Below are 18,647 nucleotides of genomic sequence, written 5' to 3' on the forward strand. Positions count from 1 at the left end.
ATATATATATATATATATTGTATGGAGGATATTACCTGAGCTATACGACAAATAGAAAGCGCTTCTTTCAATCTTTTGTTTGATGTATGTTCATATAAGTTTTTAAATAAATTATAAAATAAGGTAGCCACAATAGCACCATCTCCACGTCTAACCATGACCATGCCATTACGAACACTGACAATGCTGGGCTGTTTTCCAAATTCACTGCGTTATGAAAAGAATATATATTAATGAAAATAATTAAAATAAAATTTAAAATGCGGAAATAAAAACCAAAAGATTAAATTATAGAAGATAAAATTAAATACAATATGAATAAGATTTTATATACTGTACAAGAAGAGCATAGATTGTCAGTCTTGGTTTGATATAATAAATAATTGTATATATCATATCATATTATATATTTTGTAATATTTTTTTTCATTGCATATTCTTTAAGCAACTTGAAATTAATTTTTTCTTAGTAAAACTATAGAGGTATTTATAATTGAAGTAATTAATAATACAAGATAAGGAATTTTGTATAAATTAAAATTTAGCAAAGCAAATATAAATCAGCAGATAATATTTTATAAATGAAGTTTTGGTAAACCTGCATAAAAGGGGACCCTCTCGTATGATCTTGACCTTGACATATGTTGTCAAGGTCATCATCCTGAGTGACCTTCAAAAGATCATAGCCGTGGCTCGTAGTTTATTAAAAAGTTATTAATGAAGAAACTTTAATAAATGCAGGTTTACCAAAGTTTTAAATAGACTTTATCTATATTATATAATATAGAAAACGATTTTAATAAACTAATAAAAGCTCTTGTGAATATATCATACGAAGGAGACAAAAGGCAATCAAGAGCCAGCGCGATAATTTGTGCGCATATGTTTTATTATAATCAAATTACATTGATATTTTAACTAACAATAAGTGATAGATACAATCACAAAAAGCGTACGTTTTGGTCCTTTTTTGGACCATCTTTAGCGTAGTTACAAAGGAATATATTATATCAAATATGGAATATATTATATCAAAAATGTAATAGTAATAATACGCAGAACACGTGAGTCACCCATGTTGTCAGAAGGTAAATGTTGTATGGAACGGATTTTCAAGATAGAAAGAGACTGCCCGATAAAATATACTACATTAATGTGTAATTGCACTGAAAATGATCCAAAAAAAGGACCAAAACGTACGCTTTTTGTGATTGTGTCTATCACTTAGTTAAAATATCAATATAATTTGATTATAATAAAACATATGCGCACAAATTATCGCGTTGGCTTTTGATTGTTTTTGTCACCTTCGAACAAAAAAAGGATAATTATGTAGAATAAGGCCTTTTCTGAATTTTGACAAATATGATCGGATCTCTCGGTAAAACTTTTTGTTGTGACTCCAACAGTGATAATCAGTGGAGGGAGCCCATCCCCCCTACCGCCCAAAAAAACCGGAAAACCCCAAAAATTATCAAAGCAAAGCGAGGTCCATCCCACAACCCAAACCAAATTTTAGTTTTAAATCAGAAATAGGTTTGGGTTAGGTTATATCTTCCGGAAATGGCGCTCCCCGTAAGGGAGGAGAGGGGCGGAACCCACTGCGTCCACGCATACACTTTCCCGTCTACACAACAATTGTGGGGTGGACCTTGCTTTGCTTTGTAAAGTATATGCGTAAACACAGTGGGTTCCGGCCCCCTACGGGGGGCTCCACTTCCGAAAGATATAACCTAACCCAAACCTATTTCTGATTTAAAACTAAAATTTGGTTTGGGTTGTGGGGTGGACCTCGTTTTGCTTTGATATTTTTTGGGGTTTTTCGGTTTTCTTGGGGGTAGGGGTGATGAGGGACGGGCTCCCCCGACTGATTATCACTGTTGGAGTCACAACAAAGAGTTTTACTGAGAAATCCGATCATATTTGTCAAAATTCAGAAAAGGCTTTATTCTACATTATTTCCAAAAAAAGATTTTAATTAGAAAAGAGAGTAGAATTTTAATTAGAGATATATATAATATTATAAATTAAAAAATGATATAAATGACAATTTTCCTCGATATTTTCACTAAAAAAATTCGTCCACACACATGTTAGTCAAAATAAGTTAAAAGAATATCTAGTGGTTCTGAACACCTGTTATGTAACGAAAATAATAATATAACAATAACGATATATTTTTCATAAATCTTCTTTAATTAATATTTCCGGATATATTTTTGTAATTCCTTGTATAATAATTAGATTTATAAAAATATAAAATAACACCATATATAGAAGAAAAGATCAGAATATGAAACAGGATAGTAATACGAAATGAATTATTTCTAAAAGTATTGTAGCAATCTATCAGTAATTATAGTAACAATAACCATTAGGTTCCATTTTGAATATTGAAATGTATTGATATGTTAGAGAGAGTACATAGCTATATAGAATAGACTGACTTTTGCTGTAAGAGGTAGCGTGGCACTATGAAGGACAGCGATCTCTACAATACTATTTCTGTTCTTACTTAAGTAAGAGTAGTAGAAATAAAAGCGAATGAGAGGAATACATGAAAGAAGGCATTTAGACCGTTGCTTTATCTTCACCTTCTCCTAGTCCTCACCACGCGCCAATAGAAAGAGACAGAATACGAGTACTATTTCTGGCCTTCATATGCTGTCATGCTGCCTCTCACGGTAGAGACCGGTTTATTTTATATATTTATGAAAGAGTATCACAATTAATTGTTTACAGTCGTGAAAACAGGTGTTAATTTTTAACCATCAAAATATTTCGTAAGATAAAATTAAAAATATTTTTTCTTATCTTTATTAATAAATTTAACATATAATCTATAGTGTGTCGGAATATGATTAAATATAAGATAGTTTTGTCATGTTTCGCTACTTAGCGGTAAAGTAGAGGAACATGTAAGTAGAGGAAATATATGTGCTCAAAAATATATCCTGAGAATATACACTCAAAAAAATGTCTTGCTGATATAGGTAGATTTCTAGGTGTCACAACAAAAATTTATCGCTATTTTTTGTATCTGTTAGAACATTGTCACAGAAATAATATATACTATAAAAGATGTATAGGGACGTTCTTGGTACATATTACGTATATATCTATAGTATATTTAATATAAGTATAGAATATATTTAAAAATGATATCATGTGCTGTCTGGGTATAGCTAAAACTAAGGTCAAGAATATTAGTAGAACACACACAAGCACGCACGCACATACACACGCTCACACACGCACACGCGTACACATGCACGCACACATATGCGCACACGCGTATGCCCTCGCGCACATACATATATACACATACACACACACATCTTAAAATATTATTCTCTCGTAACATATGTAGTAATAAAAAATGTATACATCTCACGTTTTAAAAACTGGTTCTTATTTCCACATAGCTAGATAAAAAGTGTTCAAAAACTATCAAATATTCTTTTCTCTATAAATTACTTAAAATTCTATTCAAAACTATTTTTAAATTCTATTTTTTATTGAACTAAACTTTTAAGAGAACAATAAATGACAATAATTTTTTAGTTCATTTAAAAAAAATTATTTTAATTCAATTTTGGTTTTAAAGTTAATTCTCTACAAATATATATATACATTTAATAATAAAAAATCAATAAAATGCAATATATTCCCGCTATTTCGTCACAAAAAAAAATTATTTTTCAAATATCTAAAGAAGTAACCAAGTCAATGTTTTTTTAAGCGTAAAGTCAACCAATGACTTTACGTTTAAAGAAACATTTAATGACTCTGGGACTATTTTAGAATTATGTAAAAGGTATTCGATGCACGGTATAAGTGCATGAAAGGTCACATCTCATCGATTTAATCGTCATTTAGATATGTTGTAGGGGAGGTTGTTCTGAGTAATTTTCTGCAAAACTTAAGTAGAGGCGCCATTGGTTTAGGGGATATAAAAAATTTGTCAGTAAAGTTCGTGTACGGTATAATCTGTTATTTTTTGATTGTAAAAATCTGTTTACGACTGTCATACGTGGGAGGGACAGAGTCTCTCCTCCTGCATCTCCAATCCAAAAGATTTTAACCTAACCCAACCTTTTTCCGAGAAATGAAGCATTATTCAGAATATATAATTTTTAAATATTGCCAAACAATTACGAGTTTGGACCTCACCCCCATGCATTTGATAAATAATGCTTTTCATTTTAGAACTTATGAGAAGAAATGAGGAAAATAAACTATGTTAAGAAAAGTATGTTTAATTCAACTTTTTTAATGTTAGAAATGTACTCTCAGTTCTCTTTATTATTTTTCTAGTTTAAAACAGATGTCAGCACGTTTGAATATAATATTATTTACTTTTAAGTTGGTAATGAGTTAGAAAAACTTCTTCTCTTGTTTCTATTGATAGTTACGACAGTTTCTAAGAAGAGATTCAGAATAAATAAAAGTCTTGTGCAATATTAAGTGAATCTTTTTACTCTCTTAGTGAATTTTTCATTCCACAATTACTAATTATTCTCACGAGTAATTAGGAAATGCCAAAGTTTCAACAAGCTACATGTATAAACACATTTCATTTATTTATTTTTTATTACGGCAAAGGCAGATAATCTTTTGTCATGATATCAAAAAATGCTTTTTATACGTTTTTTAAATGAAAATTTTTGTTTAAAAAGAAACTCTACGATATAACCGGCGTAATCTTTTTTGGGAAAGCCATATCGTGAGATGTTACCACGAGTATTTCTCTATGCTCTCTCAATATTATAAGTATGAACTTTATATTTAGTATCAAGATCATCGAAACTATATGAATAGTTGACAATTAAATGTTTATATCTTTCGGTGTTAAGGCAATTATATGTTTTCCAACAGTCTCACATAATAATTGTACCATGCTTGATCTATTTTTGTATCACTGTTAATTATGTCTCTGCTGATCGATCAGACATACACTCGACAAACAATTTCTGTTTCACTCTCAAAACCGCCAAAAATTCACTGCCCTGTAATAAATCGATCTTTCTCAAACTTGTTTCCCAATTTTAGCTTCATCTATTTCTACTATATTGCCTTCTCCTCCTAATATTTCACTATTGTCTTCTATTTAATCAAGACAAAACTGAAAAAGAATTTTCAAATACAAAAACAAAAAATTCATATTCCAAGTAGAAATATAATAAAAAATACTTTGCTACAAAAATTTGACTAATTGACAACAGTGTGAGCTTGAATATTAAGCTCATCCTTGAAGAATGCGTATCGAGGAGAGTTGTCATTAAAAAGCAATGCAATAAATCTACATGTATCTTGTATGCTCAAATGAAAGTGCGAGAACCATGCGTGTTATGAAGTGGACTTACTGTAAAATTACACAATACTTTATATTGTTTTTTATATCCGCGTTGTTCATATCTTACAGCGTGACACATAAAAAGCATACATTCACGATTTAAATCGGCAGTTGCTTCACACCATAAACATTAATCCTTTAAGTAATGTAAACAAAAGCTTTTTCTAGTTAGAAGGTCAGTAGGATGTAAATAAACGTCACTGTTTGTAATAAAATACCTAAGGAAAAGCATTAAAATTGCCAAATTTTAATTTGTTATCTTTTAAAACAATGCTGTTCCCCATTTGATTTTTGCGGGGAATTTTAACTCAGAACAATCTCCCCTACAACATATCCAAGTGGTAATTAAATCGGTAAGGTGTGACCTTCTATGCGTTTTTATCCGATGCACTAATAATTATCAATTTGTTACAAATATTAAAATAATATATTATTTAAATCATGAACAGTACCTGCTTTCTTTATCAATTCGCGTTCGCCGTATCACTTTGCGATCACTATAATGAACACAATTAGGACATAACCATACCGACAAATTAGTATCTAGCATTGCAGCTAATACATTTGCATCAGTTGCCCATACAATATTTTGCGCCATTGCAGCTGGAACATACATATGCTCTTTAAGAAAGTCATTAATAAACTATTATAATCTTACTAATTTTATATTGATATTTCTAATTATATTAGTAATAATATACTTTTATATACACACAACATACATATACATACATATACTGTGACGTTGCCGTCTCGCGCGCGTCCGCCGAATCCCTCTCCGAACGCAAAGCGCGGGCGAAAGGGCCGCGCCAGTCGAATAATTGCGAGAATCGTACCGTAGCCTCCAGAGAGGCGTTTTTAACCGAGATTTTGTTCCGATATTAATTTCGTTATTATAATAATTAATTTGGGAGCCTCATCGGAGGAGATGGCGGGAGATCGAAGTTCGACGTCCGGAAGCATCTCTTATAAAACCTGAGCGACCTTCGAGGGGAGATGAGCCAGCATTTCACCCATATAAACAAGCAGCGGAAATATTTCAACGTCGCGACGAGATCAGGAGGTGCACACGTGATGCGCGACGCACGAGACAACGAGTGAATCCTCGCGCAAGGACCCAGGACCGTGCGAAGCCGATCCCCGAGGAGGTACCGCAGGGATGCTGCCGCGGCGGGACGCGGCCTGCAGGAAAAGACAGCCACGACGGTCATAATCCTACTTCCGGCCAAGCCGTACGATCTGAACCCTGCAACGGGCCCGCTGAGCGGGCCCCAGCAAAATATTATTCGCAATAACGAGGGCGCGCGCACCCCTAATACGATCGTGAGCGAGCCGCCCGCCGGCCACAGCGCGTGATAACGCGTGATTGGTCGCGATAATACGCACCCCGTGTGCGCAGCCCCGGCTGGCCCACAGGTATCGATTCTGGATCGCAATGATCCGGGGTCAGACTGGCGCAAGCCTGCGAGTGCGGGCGAGCGTTTCGAGAGCAAGCCGAGAGCGAGAGATCTCTTGTTGGCGAGAGCGATTGCGGCTGCGGACGGAGAGGACCTCGGCGTTCTCCGAGGGCGGACCACCTGTGAAGCGAGAGGACGTCATCACCCCGGGCCCTCCCGACGAGGGGAAAAGTACCGATGAGGTTATCCTCCGCCAATTTAACCACGCGCGATCGCGCCCGGAAATCGTTCCGCTCTGTCGTTGTCGCCGTGAATTCGTGCCTTGGTGTACGGGCGAAGCCCGATTCGTTAGTGTAGCTTTTCGCATCACGGCCATGTCGTCAAGCGATTCGGGCCCCGGAGCCTCGAGAGTATCGGTTTCCGCGGATCGAGACATTACCTCGCGTTTTAATAAACCGTGTGTCGTCTATCTGGAGATTCGGATTCCGTGTACTGCGTATGTCGGTTCTCGCACGTTTAGCGCGTAAGTCTCGACTGTATAAAATGTCCGTCGTCCGAGTGTGTGTGTCGGTTGCGTGAATTATGTCCTTTTGTATTTCGTTTAGGAATCTTCGCGTCTAAAATTTGCGTACACTCTTGGTGTGAATTTCTTTCGCGATCATTGCGTGAATTGAGGGAATGTGCTTCGAGTTTCATGTAAGTGTCCTCGCGATTCTCGTCGGAATAGCGAGAGCGTGTGCTGAGTGTTTGATGCGTCTGTCCGAATCTAAGTATGTTCGCGTTGCGTTAATTGCTTGTTAGTTATAGGTTGCGCGTTAGTTTGTAAGTAACCATAGCGGGCGATATGGTCGCCGTCAACGGATTGATATCGAGAATCGAATCGGGTTATCTCCCGAATCAACATCGTAACTAATTATTTGTCAACTCCGCGGTGCGAGGCGTAGTTAACGCTGAGAAAGAGTTACGGCCGATCTACGGGCCGACAGCAGCGTACATCCTCCGGGGTTTCGCGCCCCGTGTCTAATATCCAGTCTCGCCCCCGCGTTTCTTTTTACCGCAGCCGAATATCCGCGCAGTCTTTATCATTGCTATTCTCACGGAGCTTAGGCTCCCGCTATTATAATAAATCTGTTGTTTCTTTGTTTAATTATCGAGTTTATTTTCAGTTGTGTTTGTCGCTCCTTGTGATATCTGTCGCCTCTTGCATAAATTATCGCGTTAGATCAACACTCGCCTTGCCCCTCTACCGTTAGGCGAGCTAATCAGCCCGTGGCGAATCCCGACGATTTCTTTCGCGGCTGTCTCGCGCTTATTTCGTGCGTTTCGCGAATTGATACGTGAAAGATCGTATCTGGCGCCCAAGTTCGACTTTCGCGATTATCTTTCGGATCTCGTCACGGTACGCACGGAACTCCTAACATCCCGTTCCTACCCAGCGCGTTATTCTTTATCCGATCCGTTTCGTTTTTGTCAACGACTATCCTGCATCTCCCGTTCGGCGAATTAGCTCTTGTTCGACGGCGCAACGTACATCCGCGGAGAGATCGGAACGGCGATCGCGTCTATCGTTTGACCGCGAGACGGAAGTAAAAGTCGTCGCAGTACATTGTATGTATATATGTGTGTGTGTGCGCGCGCGCGCCTCTGTGTGTGTACAGAATGGAGCAATAACTTTGTCCATCTGGAATATTTCCGCTATTTTTAGAAATATGAAAATACGAGGATCATTTCATAAGTACAATGTGGTAACGCCGCGGATTGGATGATGCTATCCCAACGAAATGAACAGTTGTAATGGAGGATTTGACGAAGCAATACGTGGCTTAAAAACTTCTATAGTGCGTGTTCATTGTGAATTGACGAGTGTTAGAAAGGGCCTCTGCAGACGCCTTAGATACTGTGACGCGTGAAGATCAACGATCGTAAAGATTGAAACTTTACGTGGCCAAAAATCCAATGGACATTCACAATGCTTTGCGTAAAGTTTATGGTGATCAGACAGTATTTCGTATTTTGACGAACGATTTACAGAAAAGAAAAATTTCGGCTCAATGGATTTCTTACTTTTTGACTGCTGCACAAAAACAGACTCGCCTGGACAATGCATCTTTGCTTCAAATCTCCACTACTCTGCCTAAAAATTTCGTTGGGATTCCATCATCCAATCCGCGGCGTTACCACATTGTGTATTACTTATGAAATGATCTTCGTATTTTAATTACGAAAGTTGTACGGCATCAAGAGGACCACAATATGCTAGTAATAATTTTTCTGTGGTAAGGCGCTTCGAAGATTTTCAGGTCACCATATATATATATTTATTCATACCTATTTTGCAAACTCTCTCGAAACCTGTAGTCCTTATTGCAATTAAAAACAGATCTTTGTTGACATCTATTAATGCTAACTGTGTGTGTCGATCCTTTATGCTAATATAACTTAGTGCCAGTTGCATCACACCGTGCAGATGTGAATATGATTGACCCTCTACTATCGGCTTGTTATAAGATATCTCCAAGATATGTAGTACTGAAAAATAAATAAATATCTTATAAAAATTCTTATTTTTAAATAATATTTTTTAAATATTGCTGTGTCGTGAACTTCACGATTCTTTTCTTTCCTACGATTCAAGCACGGTTTTTAAGAAAAGTATAAACGTCAAAAATGCATTAATCAAAATATAGCAAGCGAGTCGGAAAATACCACTCAGAAAATATCATTTAAATACTTGAACATCATAAAATAGTAAGATTTCGGAGACTGCAACATCCGGTTACATTTAATATTCATATTTCAATGCCGACTAGACGACAGCGGAGTTTGGGAAAGCTAGACAAAACTAATGAATCCCACCACAATGAACTTCATAAAATCTAAAAAACCTAAAATTCTAAAAAACAAAAAAAAACAAAAGACAATTACGAAGAAAAAACTAAATCACGCGAAACGGGACGTGCAGTCGTCTGATAAAGGCAACATATGCATTATCATAGTCATAAGAAGGTAGTAAAAGTCAAGCCCCTTATCTTTAACAAGTACATCGCGCACATAGTTAAAATATAACTTGTGCATAAACGTCGCCGCTGACACCTAGAATCCTAGGCTTTCCTACTTTTGGGAGACGCTCTTTTATTATATTCGCAGACAAACCCAATAAAATCATTTGTTACATTTTTCTAATTACTCAACAAAGAAGGTAAGAAAAAGTCCTGACATAATCTAACAAGAACTTTTATTTGTTGGACTTTCGGTCTAACAGAGGGCGTAAACTAAAATGGGAATATAAACAGGAGTCTTTAGTGAAAAGTCAGTCAAAAAGACAATCAATAAATAATCGAAGGGGAGACAATAAAATCACTCACCGCGAACGGGCGGCGGGCAGTCGTAATTTTTAAATTATAAGTGCGCTATAAGACAGGCATTCGTAATTACCAAATTGTGAATTATACTATGAGTTACGGACACGCATCAGTCTCGCGAGTTGTCATGTAATCTAAGTCCCACACACGCGAAGACATCCGATGCTGTGATAAACGCGAGACATAATCCGGAGTAAGGATTATCAAAACATTATACTAGAGAAGTCCATTAAACAAACTATATTAGAGAAAATTACAAATATACTACTATTTCTGCTATAAAACTGGTGAGTATTTCTAAGCGTAATTTCCCAAAATTCCCAATTCTAATCCGGCGCACAATCCCGAAAATCCCATGCCTCACCCAAAGCATAACAAAATGTTGCATCACGTTTCCAATGCGCTGCCGCAAATTTATAAGCCCGCCGAGGAATTGTGCGCTACCGCGGTGACCGGTGACGAGTAATATGATGCGCACGCGCAAAGTAAGTAATAAAGACAGCCGTGTTAATATCCGGGATGGAGAATTCAGGACGATCGATTATATTTTTGGAGATCAAACGCTGTATGTAATGTTGCAAATGGTAAAAAATGTGGAAGCTCGTGCTTCCAAAGAAAGTGCGTTTTGATATCATCAAGAAGACATAACATGCCTCAAACTGATCACTTTGGCGTCGAGAAAAAGTACCAGTACGTTGCCATGCAATATTTTTGGCCGCAAATGTTCAGAGAAATTGTGAGTGTATTTGGATGTGTGACGTTGGCCAACATATAAAAATCGAGTAAGATGTCCCCGTCGATTTAATGGGGAGAAAAGTTAAAACTCCATGGACAATAATTTCTGCAAATAATATGGGAGCTTTCCCAGCCAGCCGGAATGGCCACGTGTACTTCTTCGTGTTACAAGATCTTTTAACAAAATGGATAGAGTGTTGCCCGCTGCATAGGGCGATCTTGTAAAAAGATCCGGAAAGCTATCGACGAATTAATTGTTCACCATTGGGGAGCTCTGCGCGTGTTGTTGACAGATAACTATATCGGCATATTTTGCCATAACGTGTAATGCTCACTTCGTCTCTTAGGATTTCCTATTGCATTTAGTGCTGTCGAAGACGAAGGTATAATCACTTTAACAATAAGTCAATGTGTTTTCTTTACGCTCTTTTCTCTCGCGATGTAAATGCGAGTGACAGACTGCACCCTATCGTGAAGCCGTGGGTTCGTAAAGTTTTGCGTTAGCGTTTTGGCGTCCCAACTGCAGAGAGACAGAAGTCTTCGCTAATTTGGTTCCTTTGGATTATCGCATTCGTCTTTATCACGTCTGTCATGTTGGAAATTGTTCTCTTTATGGTCTGGCCTTATCTCTGGAGGCTTCGATCGCTCTTCAACACCCGAACCGAGATTTTTAAAACTTAAAGTGATAGTATATGAATACTGAGAGTGATCGACACTGATACGGTCTCTCCGGGCAAAAGAAATGTGACGTTGTGCATCCGCCTTCCCCTCCCCACATGATCGCGAAACATGTGTTGAGCGGCTGCGCTAAACGAAAATTGCGATAATTATAAAAAAATAAAATTGCGAAATACCATGCCAAAATCTCCAGAGGGGCGGCTTAATTAAAATTATATTCCGGCAATTATCATAATTCTGATTACTTTATTTTATATAATACCGGGAGCCTCAACGCTAGAATAAGCACCGACGAGGAAAGATCATCGAGTGACTTGTTGCTATAAACCTCGTTACGGCTCAAGGACGCCAGACAAAGTAGAGGAATTGTATCGTCAATCACCGGCAATTTTCAGAGAACAAGAATCGAGTGATTCGATAGCTAAATATTTGAACATATTAGATCAGCCCGTTATAGCGTGACCAGAACTCGCGCGCGCGTTGCGTGGCATCAGGGATTTCAAGCAGATCCTCGCGCGAGGAGCCCGGACTATGCTGAGCCGCGCTTCTGACAGACGCCAAAGAAGCACTCCTCGTGCTATACCTCGGCGATCAATAGCAGGTTTCGACAACATCTCAGAAAATCATCAGCATAAAATCATTCTAATTAAGACGAGCCGTCTGGACACCAACAAAGGCCGTTAAATTTGTGGACCGTATTATTGGGGGCGCTTACAATCCCGCTACAGTTTTGAGCGAGTTTTCAGTATGGCGACGATAAGACGTATGATATTGTTAGAGCAATATACGAGTATATTGTTGCGTCCGCGCGTCGACTTCGATAATACTCGAACACGCGCGACACAAACAGCACTCGAATACCGCGACGTAAATGATTAACACTCTTTTAAAAGAACAAAAGGAACTTTAATAATAACACAGAACACACAAATGAACAAGGAACACAGAACGGGTAATAACGGTAATCGTATCTCAAATATGTCCGCCCGGAATGACATCCGTCGCGAGACTCAAGATGGCCGATCTCTCCCAAAATGTCCGACGTTGTTTAACAACAACGCTTAGCAACGTTCTCCCGGAGACGAATACAGCAGATTCATGAATAACCGCCTTAGACGACCCGCAGGAACGCAACAGTATATTACTTATTAATATACAAATACAGCAGATTCATGAATAACCGTCTTAGACGACCCGCAGGGACGCAACAATATATTTATATCTGATATACAGAGTGATTCAAAACAATCTGATGTCCTTGAAATGTCATATTCTTGAGCAAATTCTGAGACGATTTTTTCTTTTACAAAATTTTGTCCGAAGCCTAGTTTTTGAGTTATAATTGAAAATAGTTAGCTACTTACAAGTCCGGTACAACGGGCAGATAGGAACGGCGCAACGCGTCACGAGACTTACTTCACAATTTTACAATAGATATCATTTATCGTGGAATTTTATGCCTTAATTTGTGTGACAATTGATATTTGCGAGTGATAATAAAGTACTGTAGTAAACACAATAATACTTCCAGTGATATTCGCTGTGAAATTGTAAAGTGAGTCTCGTGATGTGTTGCGCCATTCTTATCTGTCCGTTGTACCGAATTCATAAGTAGCTAACTATTTTCAATTATGTTCGGGAGTCGACCTCGACGAGATCGCCCGAATCTTGAGAAACGCTCAGAGATGAGCGAGAAGCGGTGTGTAACGCGAATCCGTAAATCCGCTGGAGGATAAGGAGATGTTCAGAAAATACTCGATTGCAGATTGTTTTCAATACTCGTTTAATTTTGAATAATAGGAGCGAGCGACGGTACGTATTCCGCGACTCCGACGGAAATCTTCAAAATGTCCTGTTGACTGCCTTCGACGCGTATCGGAAATCTTGTAGAGCTTCTTGCTAGAGGCTCTCGCGAGAACGGATATCTTGCACGCGGTATAACTCAAAAAATAAGCTTCGGATAAAATTTTGTAAAAGAAAAGATCGTCTCAGAATTCGCTCAAAAATGACATTTCAAGGACATCAGGTTGTTTTAAACCACCCTGTAGAGGGTGCCAGCGGGCCACTCACTACATGAGTCATTATATGAGAAACGCATGCGCAATGTAAGTGTGGAGCATGAGGATTTGTTTTATGTTGTAGAATCAGCCTTTTTTCTTTTGTTCCTTCTTCTTCCGTTCACTGCCAAGCCGCATGAACGGTTTTCGTACGCAAGTGTTAAATAAATCGGAAGAATCGGAGGCAGCATCAAAGTTCATAGCATAGAATCTGATTCCAGGAGATTAAAGAAGAAGATCAAAGATTTTAACACACCTATCTTGATTTGACTAAACCACTACAAATCAGCAAAGGTATGAAATATTGGTTGATTATGATTGGCAGATTTATGAGATGGCCAGAAGCTATATTATGACAGAAAATTTTAGGGTGGACTATAACATCACTTTATTCGCATTGGATATCAAGATATAAAGCATCGCTTATGATCATTACAGATCAAGAATCTTAATTTAAAAATGCTCTCTTTAATACTCAAATCAATACAATAGGCTGCAGGAAAAGCCGCACAACAGTATATTATCTAGTCTTGAATGGATTATTCGACTGCTGGCATCAAATTGTGTTTAATACTTCCATTCTCTTAGACGTATTTGTTAAAAAGAAGATATTAAGGAATCGCTCACGAAATTACTATATGACGTTACTCTGTGTATTTTTTTCAAGGAAGAAAGAGGAAGTCGCACCTACAGATCTAAAAGAACTTTATAAAGAGACACAAGGAGCGCATAAGGAAAATTTACCGCTAGCACAACTTTTCTAATATAGCCTTTGTCACAGAATCTATACAATTACTTGCATGCCTAGATGCGAGAAGATGTCTTCGAAAGAGCTTTCCAATCACCATACTCGGATTTATATAAAATATCAGCATGGATTAATAATTATTTGTTTACAGTTAATATTGATAAGAAGGCAATCAATACATCATCACGAAATGTCTCAAATCAGTTGTCCTGTCAAAGAAGAGATAAAAACGCAGACAACATTTCAGCCGCTATACTACCCAGGTCCGCGGAGTAGAAAGACATATTCATAACTTTGATAAAAGTGTAATTTACAATGCAAAGAGTTACTAAGAGAGTGCGCGTAGTGATTGCCAACAGCTTGCGCACATGCTAGGCATCCACTGCTATAATTAACCAACTTCAACATGCTGAACATATTATAGTCAATATGCATGCATAGCATTTTTATATCTAATAACGCAAGATAAAAAAAAGTTGTACTGTAACGTCAAAAATCAAAATCGATCAAAATCAATATCTCGTCATTATATTTTCGTTTACTAAATCTTACAGAAATACGTGTTATAATTTGATCTGTTTCCACATTACTTTTACAGATAAGATATTATGATAGATTAGCCCTTCTGTATATAGAGATGATCAACACATTTGTAGATCATTACCTAACGATTCTCAATCTTCAAAAAATTTTTGAGTTATTTGTGAATGTGACTGATTGTAATCATAAGACACATTCGTTCCCATAGATTGTTTTCATTAATTAATATGTAAAAATTAATATTGTTTTTTGTTTAATTAAAAATAAAATTTTACAGTTTTTTGTTCTAAAATTATGACAAGTAAAAAAATTGAAACAATTTTATTTGCATAGTATTCTATACAATTGCCATAACTCATAATGGTAAAGATTAATATTATAGAGATCAATATTATAATAATACACAATAAATAAAAGAAAACAGTTCATGATCAAGTTCTTAAAAAACTGACCAAACGTTCAGAAAATAAATATCAAGAGAGTTGAGTTATTGTAATATATCAACACATGTGTAAACCAAAAAACAGAACACAATTCGCGACCGAATTGTGTTGCGATCGGGATCTCTGAATCCCTTTCCTAAAGTCTAATAATATTGTATAAATTGATAGCGATAACATCAGTTGGTCGCTTCCGACCTTTAGTAATCGTGTACGTCACGAAACACATAAGACAGAAAAATCTCTGTACTATCTTGGTTTAAATACATTTTGTGAACAAACCACAAGTCTTTTATTTAGTGCATAGGTTCTAACCTTTTGAATATAAACAAATTGCTTAAAAACCTTGATATAATCGTATTGAAAACACTAACTATAATTCAAATGTTGCGCAACAGATAGTAATTCTAGTACGTCGTGGAAAAAATTAGTTCAAAGAAACTGATTAATAAGACAATGTATATCTTACATTTTTCATTAGTTTGATTCCTTATGACCAAGGTATCTGCACACAATGATAAGCAAGGAGTATACAGTGGTTCTTCAGTAAATCCTTTCCATCTTGGAGTACCCAATAAACGACCTTGGTAATTGTACAATGACATAGTATTGAACTCCACAATTAGAAAATGCCTAGAAAAGTGTATGTAATTAATAATAAGATAATCTATCTATGTGTAATAGTGTAATTATCAATTGCATTATTTATCTATAATAATATAATTTATGTGTAATATAATATGTTGTTATAAACTAAAAAAGCTATACACAAATTATTATAAAAAGGTAAGAAAGTACGCCAAATACATAAAAAAATATCCCAACTTGTACGCAACAAAAAGTTTAAAAAAATATTTACCTCTAAAAAATAACTTATAAAAAAATAAAAAATCCCTAAAAAATCACAAATCAACACTAAATATGAAATCAATAGTTAACTAGCCAAGTACTTAGAAGTAATTCAGTTTGTGAGGATTTGTAATTTGAAATAATATTTGTCATAAAATCAATCTTGCATTTATAGAAATATTATAGATTCTCTCGAGAAAATTAAAATGCATTTTATTTTTATTAAAAAATTATATTATTCCTCCCCCAAATAAATATTTTGTATAATACATAAAATAGCACTATTATATTGCGGATTTTATTACAAATAGTAAATCATAAAACTATACTTAACCCTTATTGTTATAACATCGATCACATCGATCACCAATTTCAAATTTAAAAGTGCCCCGTGCCAAACTGATCCACTAATTTTGAAATTAATCATAAACTTTACCAGATAGGCCCGGAACGAAAAGGATTAAGATTAAAGTGACATATAAAAACTTAAGATGCCCGGGTCGTATTATAAGTCATATATTTTTATTAATATATTGATAATGATTTCTAATAATCTTTTGCAAAATTTTATTTCAGATCGGGCATGCTAAGCTTATTGTTGCGTCTCTGGATTTCATTTCTGTATCGAAAGTATGCCCGTCTCCGAGAGATCGTCTCCAAGCGCGTTGCCGGGGGTTTGTTTAAACCAGGTTGTGGCGGACATCTTGTGTGAAGAGCCGCCATCTTAGTCTCGCGATGGATGTTATTCCGTGCGGACATATTTATGATTACGGCGACTGACATCTGATCTGTGTTTTGTGTATAGTTCAATTCTGTGTTGATATTAAAATTCATTTTATTCTTTTTTAAAAGAGAATTTATTATTTATAACGTGGTAGGCGAGTGCCGGTTGTGTCGCGCGCATTCAAGATATTTCGAAATTGACCCGCCGATGCAACATTATGATTAATTTCAAAACAAGTCGATCAGTTTGGCATGGGGCATTTGTAAATTGGAAATTGGTGATCGATGCGATCAAAGTTATTGCAATAAGAATTAAGTAGTTATTGAGTATGATTTACTATTTGTAATAAAATCCGCAATATAATAGTATTATTTTATGTATTATACAAAATATTTTATTTATTTGGGGGGGGGGGGGGGAGGGATGTTGTTGGAGATACGAAGTAGCTCCATTCGAATTAGCAAGCCGCGATATTTTATTCATCTATTGATTTCTCTATTCCATCATTCTTTTGTCTGTTCTCAATATGGCGGTACAAGTTAATAACATGTAATTGTATAATCTCGCACTAATAAATTACGTTATAATTGTATTTGAATTTACTGCGTTGTGCTTTACTCTGATAACAGGTAATGGGCCCAGAGTGCGCATAACGTGAATGTTGAAAATCTAGTTGCGATCACGAGTGAAAAATTCGACGAAAATATGGTTGCGATGTGTAACATAGCGTGTATACAGGAAAACTATTGTGTGTGAAACTCAATAAGCAAGAATGAAGAAGTCGCGAAATAAAATTTAGACAATAAAAGATAATACAAGGTGATAATAAAAAATGTTGGCGACTATGAAGATTGAATCGTTAACCGCAGAAAATTATAATACATGGAAAAAATAGCACTATTATATTGCGGATTTTATTACAAATAGTAAATCATAAAACTATACTTAACCCTTATTGTTATAACATCGATCACATCGATCACCAATTTCAAATTTAAAAGTGCCCCGTGCCAAACTGATCCACTAATTTTGAAATTAATCATAAACTTTACCAGATAGGCCCGGAACGAAAAGGATTAAGATTAAAGTGACATATAAAAACTTAAGATGCCCGGGTCGTATTATAAGTCATATATTTTTATTAATATATTGATAATGATTTCTAATAATCTTTTGCAAAATTTTATTTCAGATCGGGCATGCTAAGCTTATTGTTGCGTCTCTGGATTTCATTTCTGTATCGAAAGTATGCCCGTCTCCGAGAGATCGTCTCCAAGCGCGTTGCCGGGGGTTTGTTTAAACCAGGTTGTGGCGGACATCTTGTGTGAAGAGCCGCCATCTTAGTCTCGCGATGGATGTTATTCCGTGCGGACATATTTATGATTACGGCGACTGACATCTGATCTGTGTTTTGTGTATAGTTCAATTCTGTGTTGATATTAATGATATTAAAATTCTTTTTTAAAAGAGAATTTATTATTTATAACGTGGTAGGCGAGTGCCGGTTGTGTCGCGCGCATTCAAGATATTTCGGATATTTCGAACCGATGCAACATTATGATTAATTTCAAAACAAGTCGATCAGTTTGGCATGGGGCATTTGTAAATTGGAAATTGGTGATCGATGCGATCAAAGTTATTGCAATAAGAATTAAGTAGTTATTGAGTATGATTTACTATTTGTAATAAAATCCGCAATATAATAGTATTATTTTATGTATTATACAAAATATTTTATTTATTTGGGGGGGGGGGGGGGAG

General features: G+C 36.2%; 1 protein-coding gene across 1 annotated transcript in view; it reads right to left on the reverse strand.

The window, feature by feature from the left end:
• LOC115239624 (intraflagellar transport protein 80 homolog) overlaps nucleotides 1-18,647 on the reverse strand; it is a 95,834-nt gene that overhangs the window by 30,346 nt on the left and 46,841 nt on the right. Inside the window, exons 5-8 of the mRNA XM_029814232.1 lie at nucleotides 15,783-15,946; nucleotides 9,082-9,282; nucleotides 5,809-5,959; nucleotides 36-207 (exon numbers count right to left, since the gene is read on the reverse strand). Coding sequence (XP_029670092.1) covers nucleotides 36-207; nucleotides 5,809-5,959; nucleotides 9,082-9,282; nucleotides 15,783-15,946 — 688 coding nt within the window. The remainder of the gene's footprint in view (nucleotides 1-35; nucleotides 208-5,808; nucleotides 5,960-9,081; nucleotides 9,283-15,782; nucleotides 15,947-18,647) is intronic.

The sequence above is a fragment of the Formica exsecta genome, unplaced genomic scaffold (genome assembly GCF_003651465.1).
Source record: "Formica exsecta isolate Colony F162 unplaced genomic scaffold, ASM365146v1 scaffold392, whole genome shotgun sequence".
NCBI lineage: Eukaryota > Metazoa > Arthropoda > Insecta > Hymenoptera > Formicidae > Formica > Formica exsecta.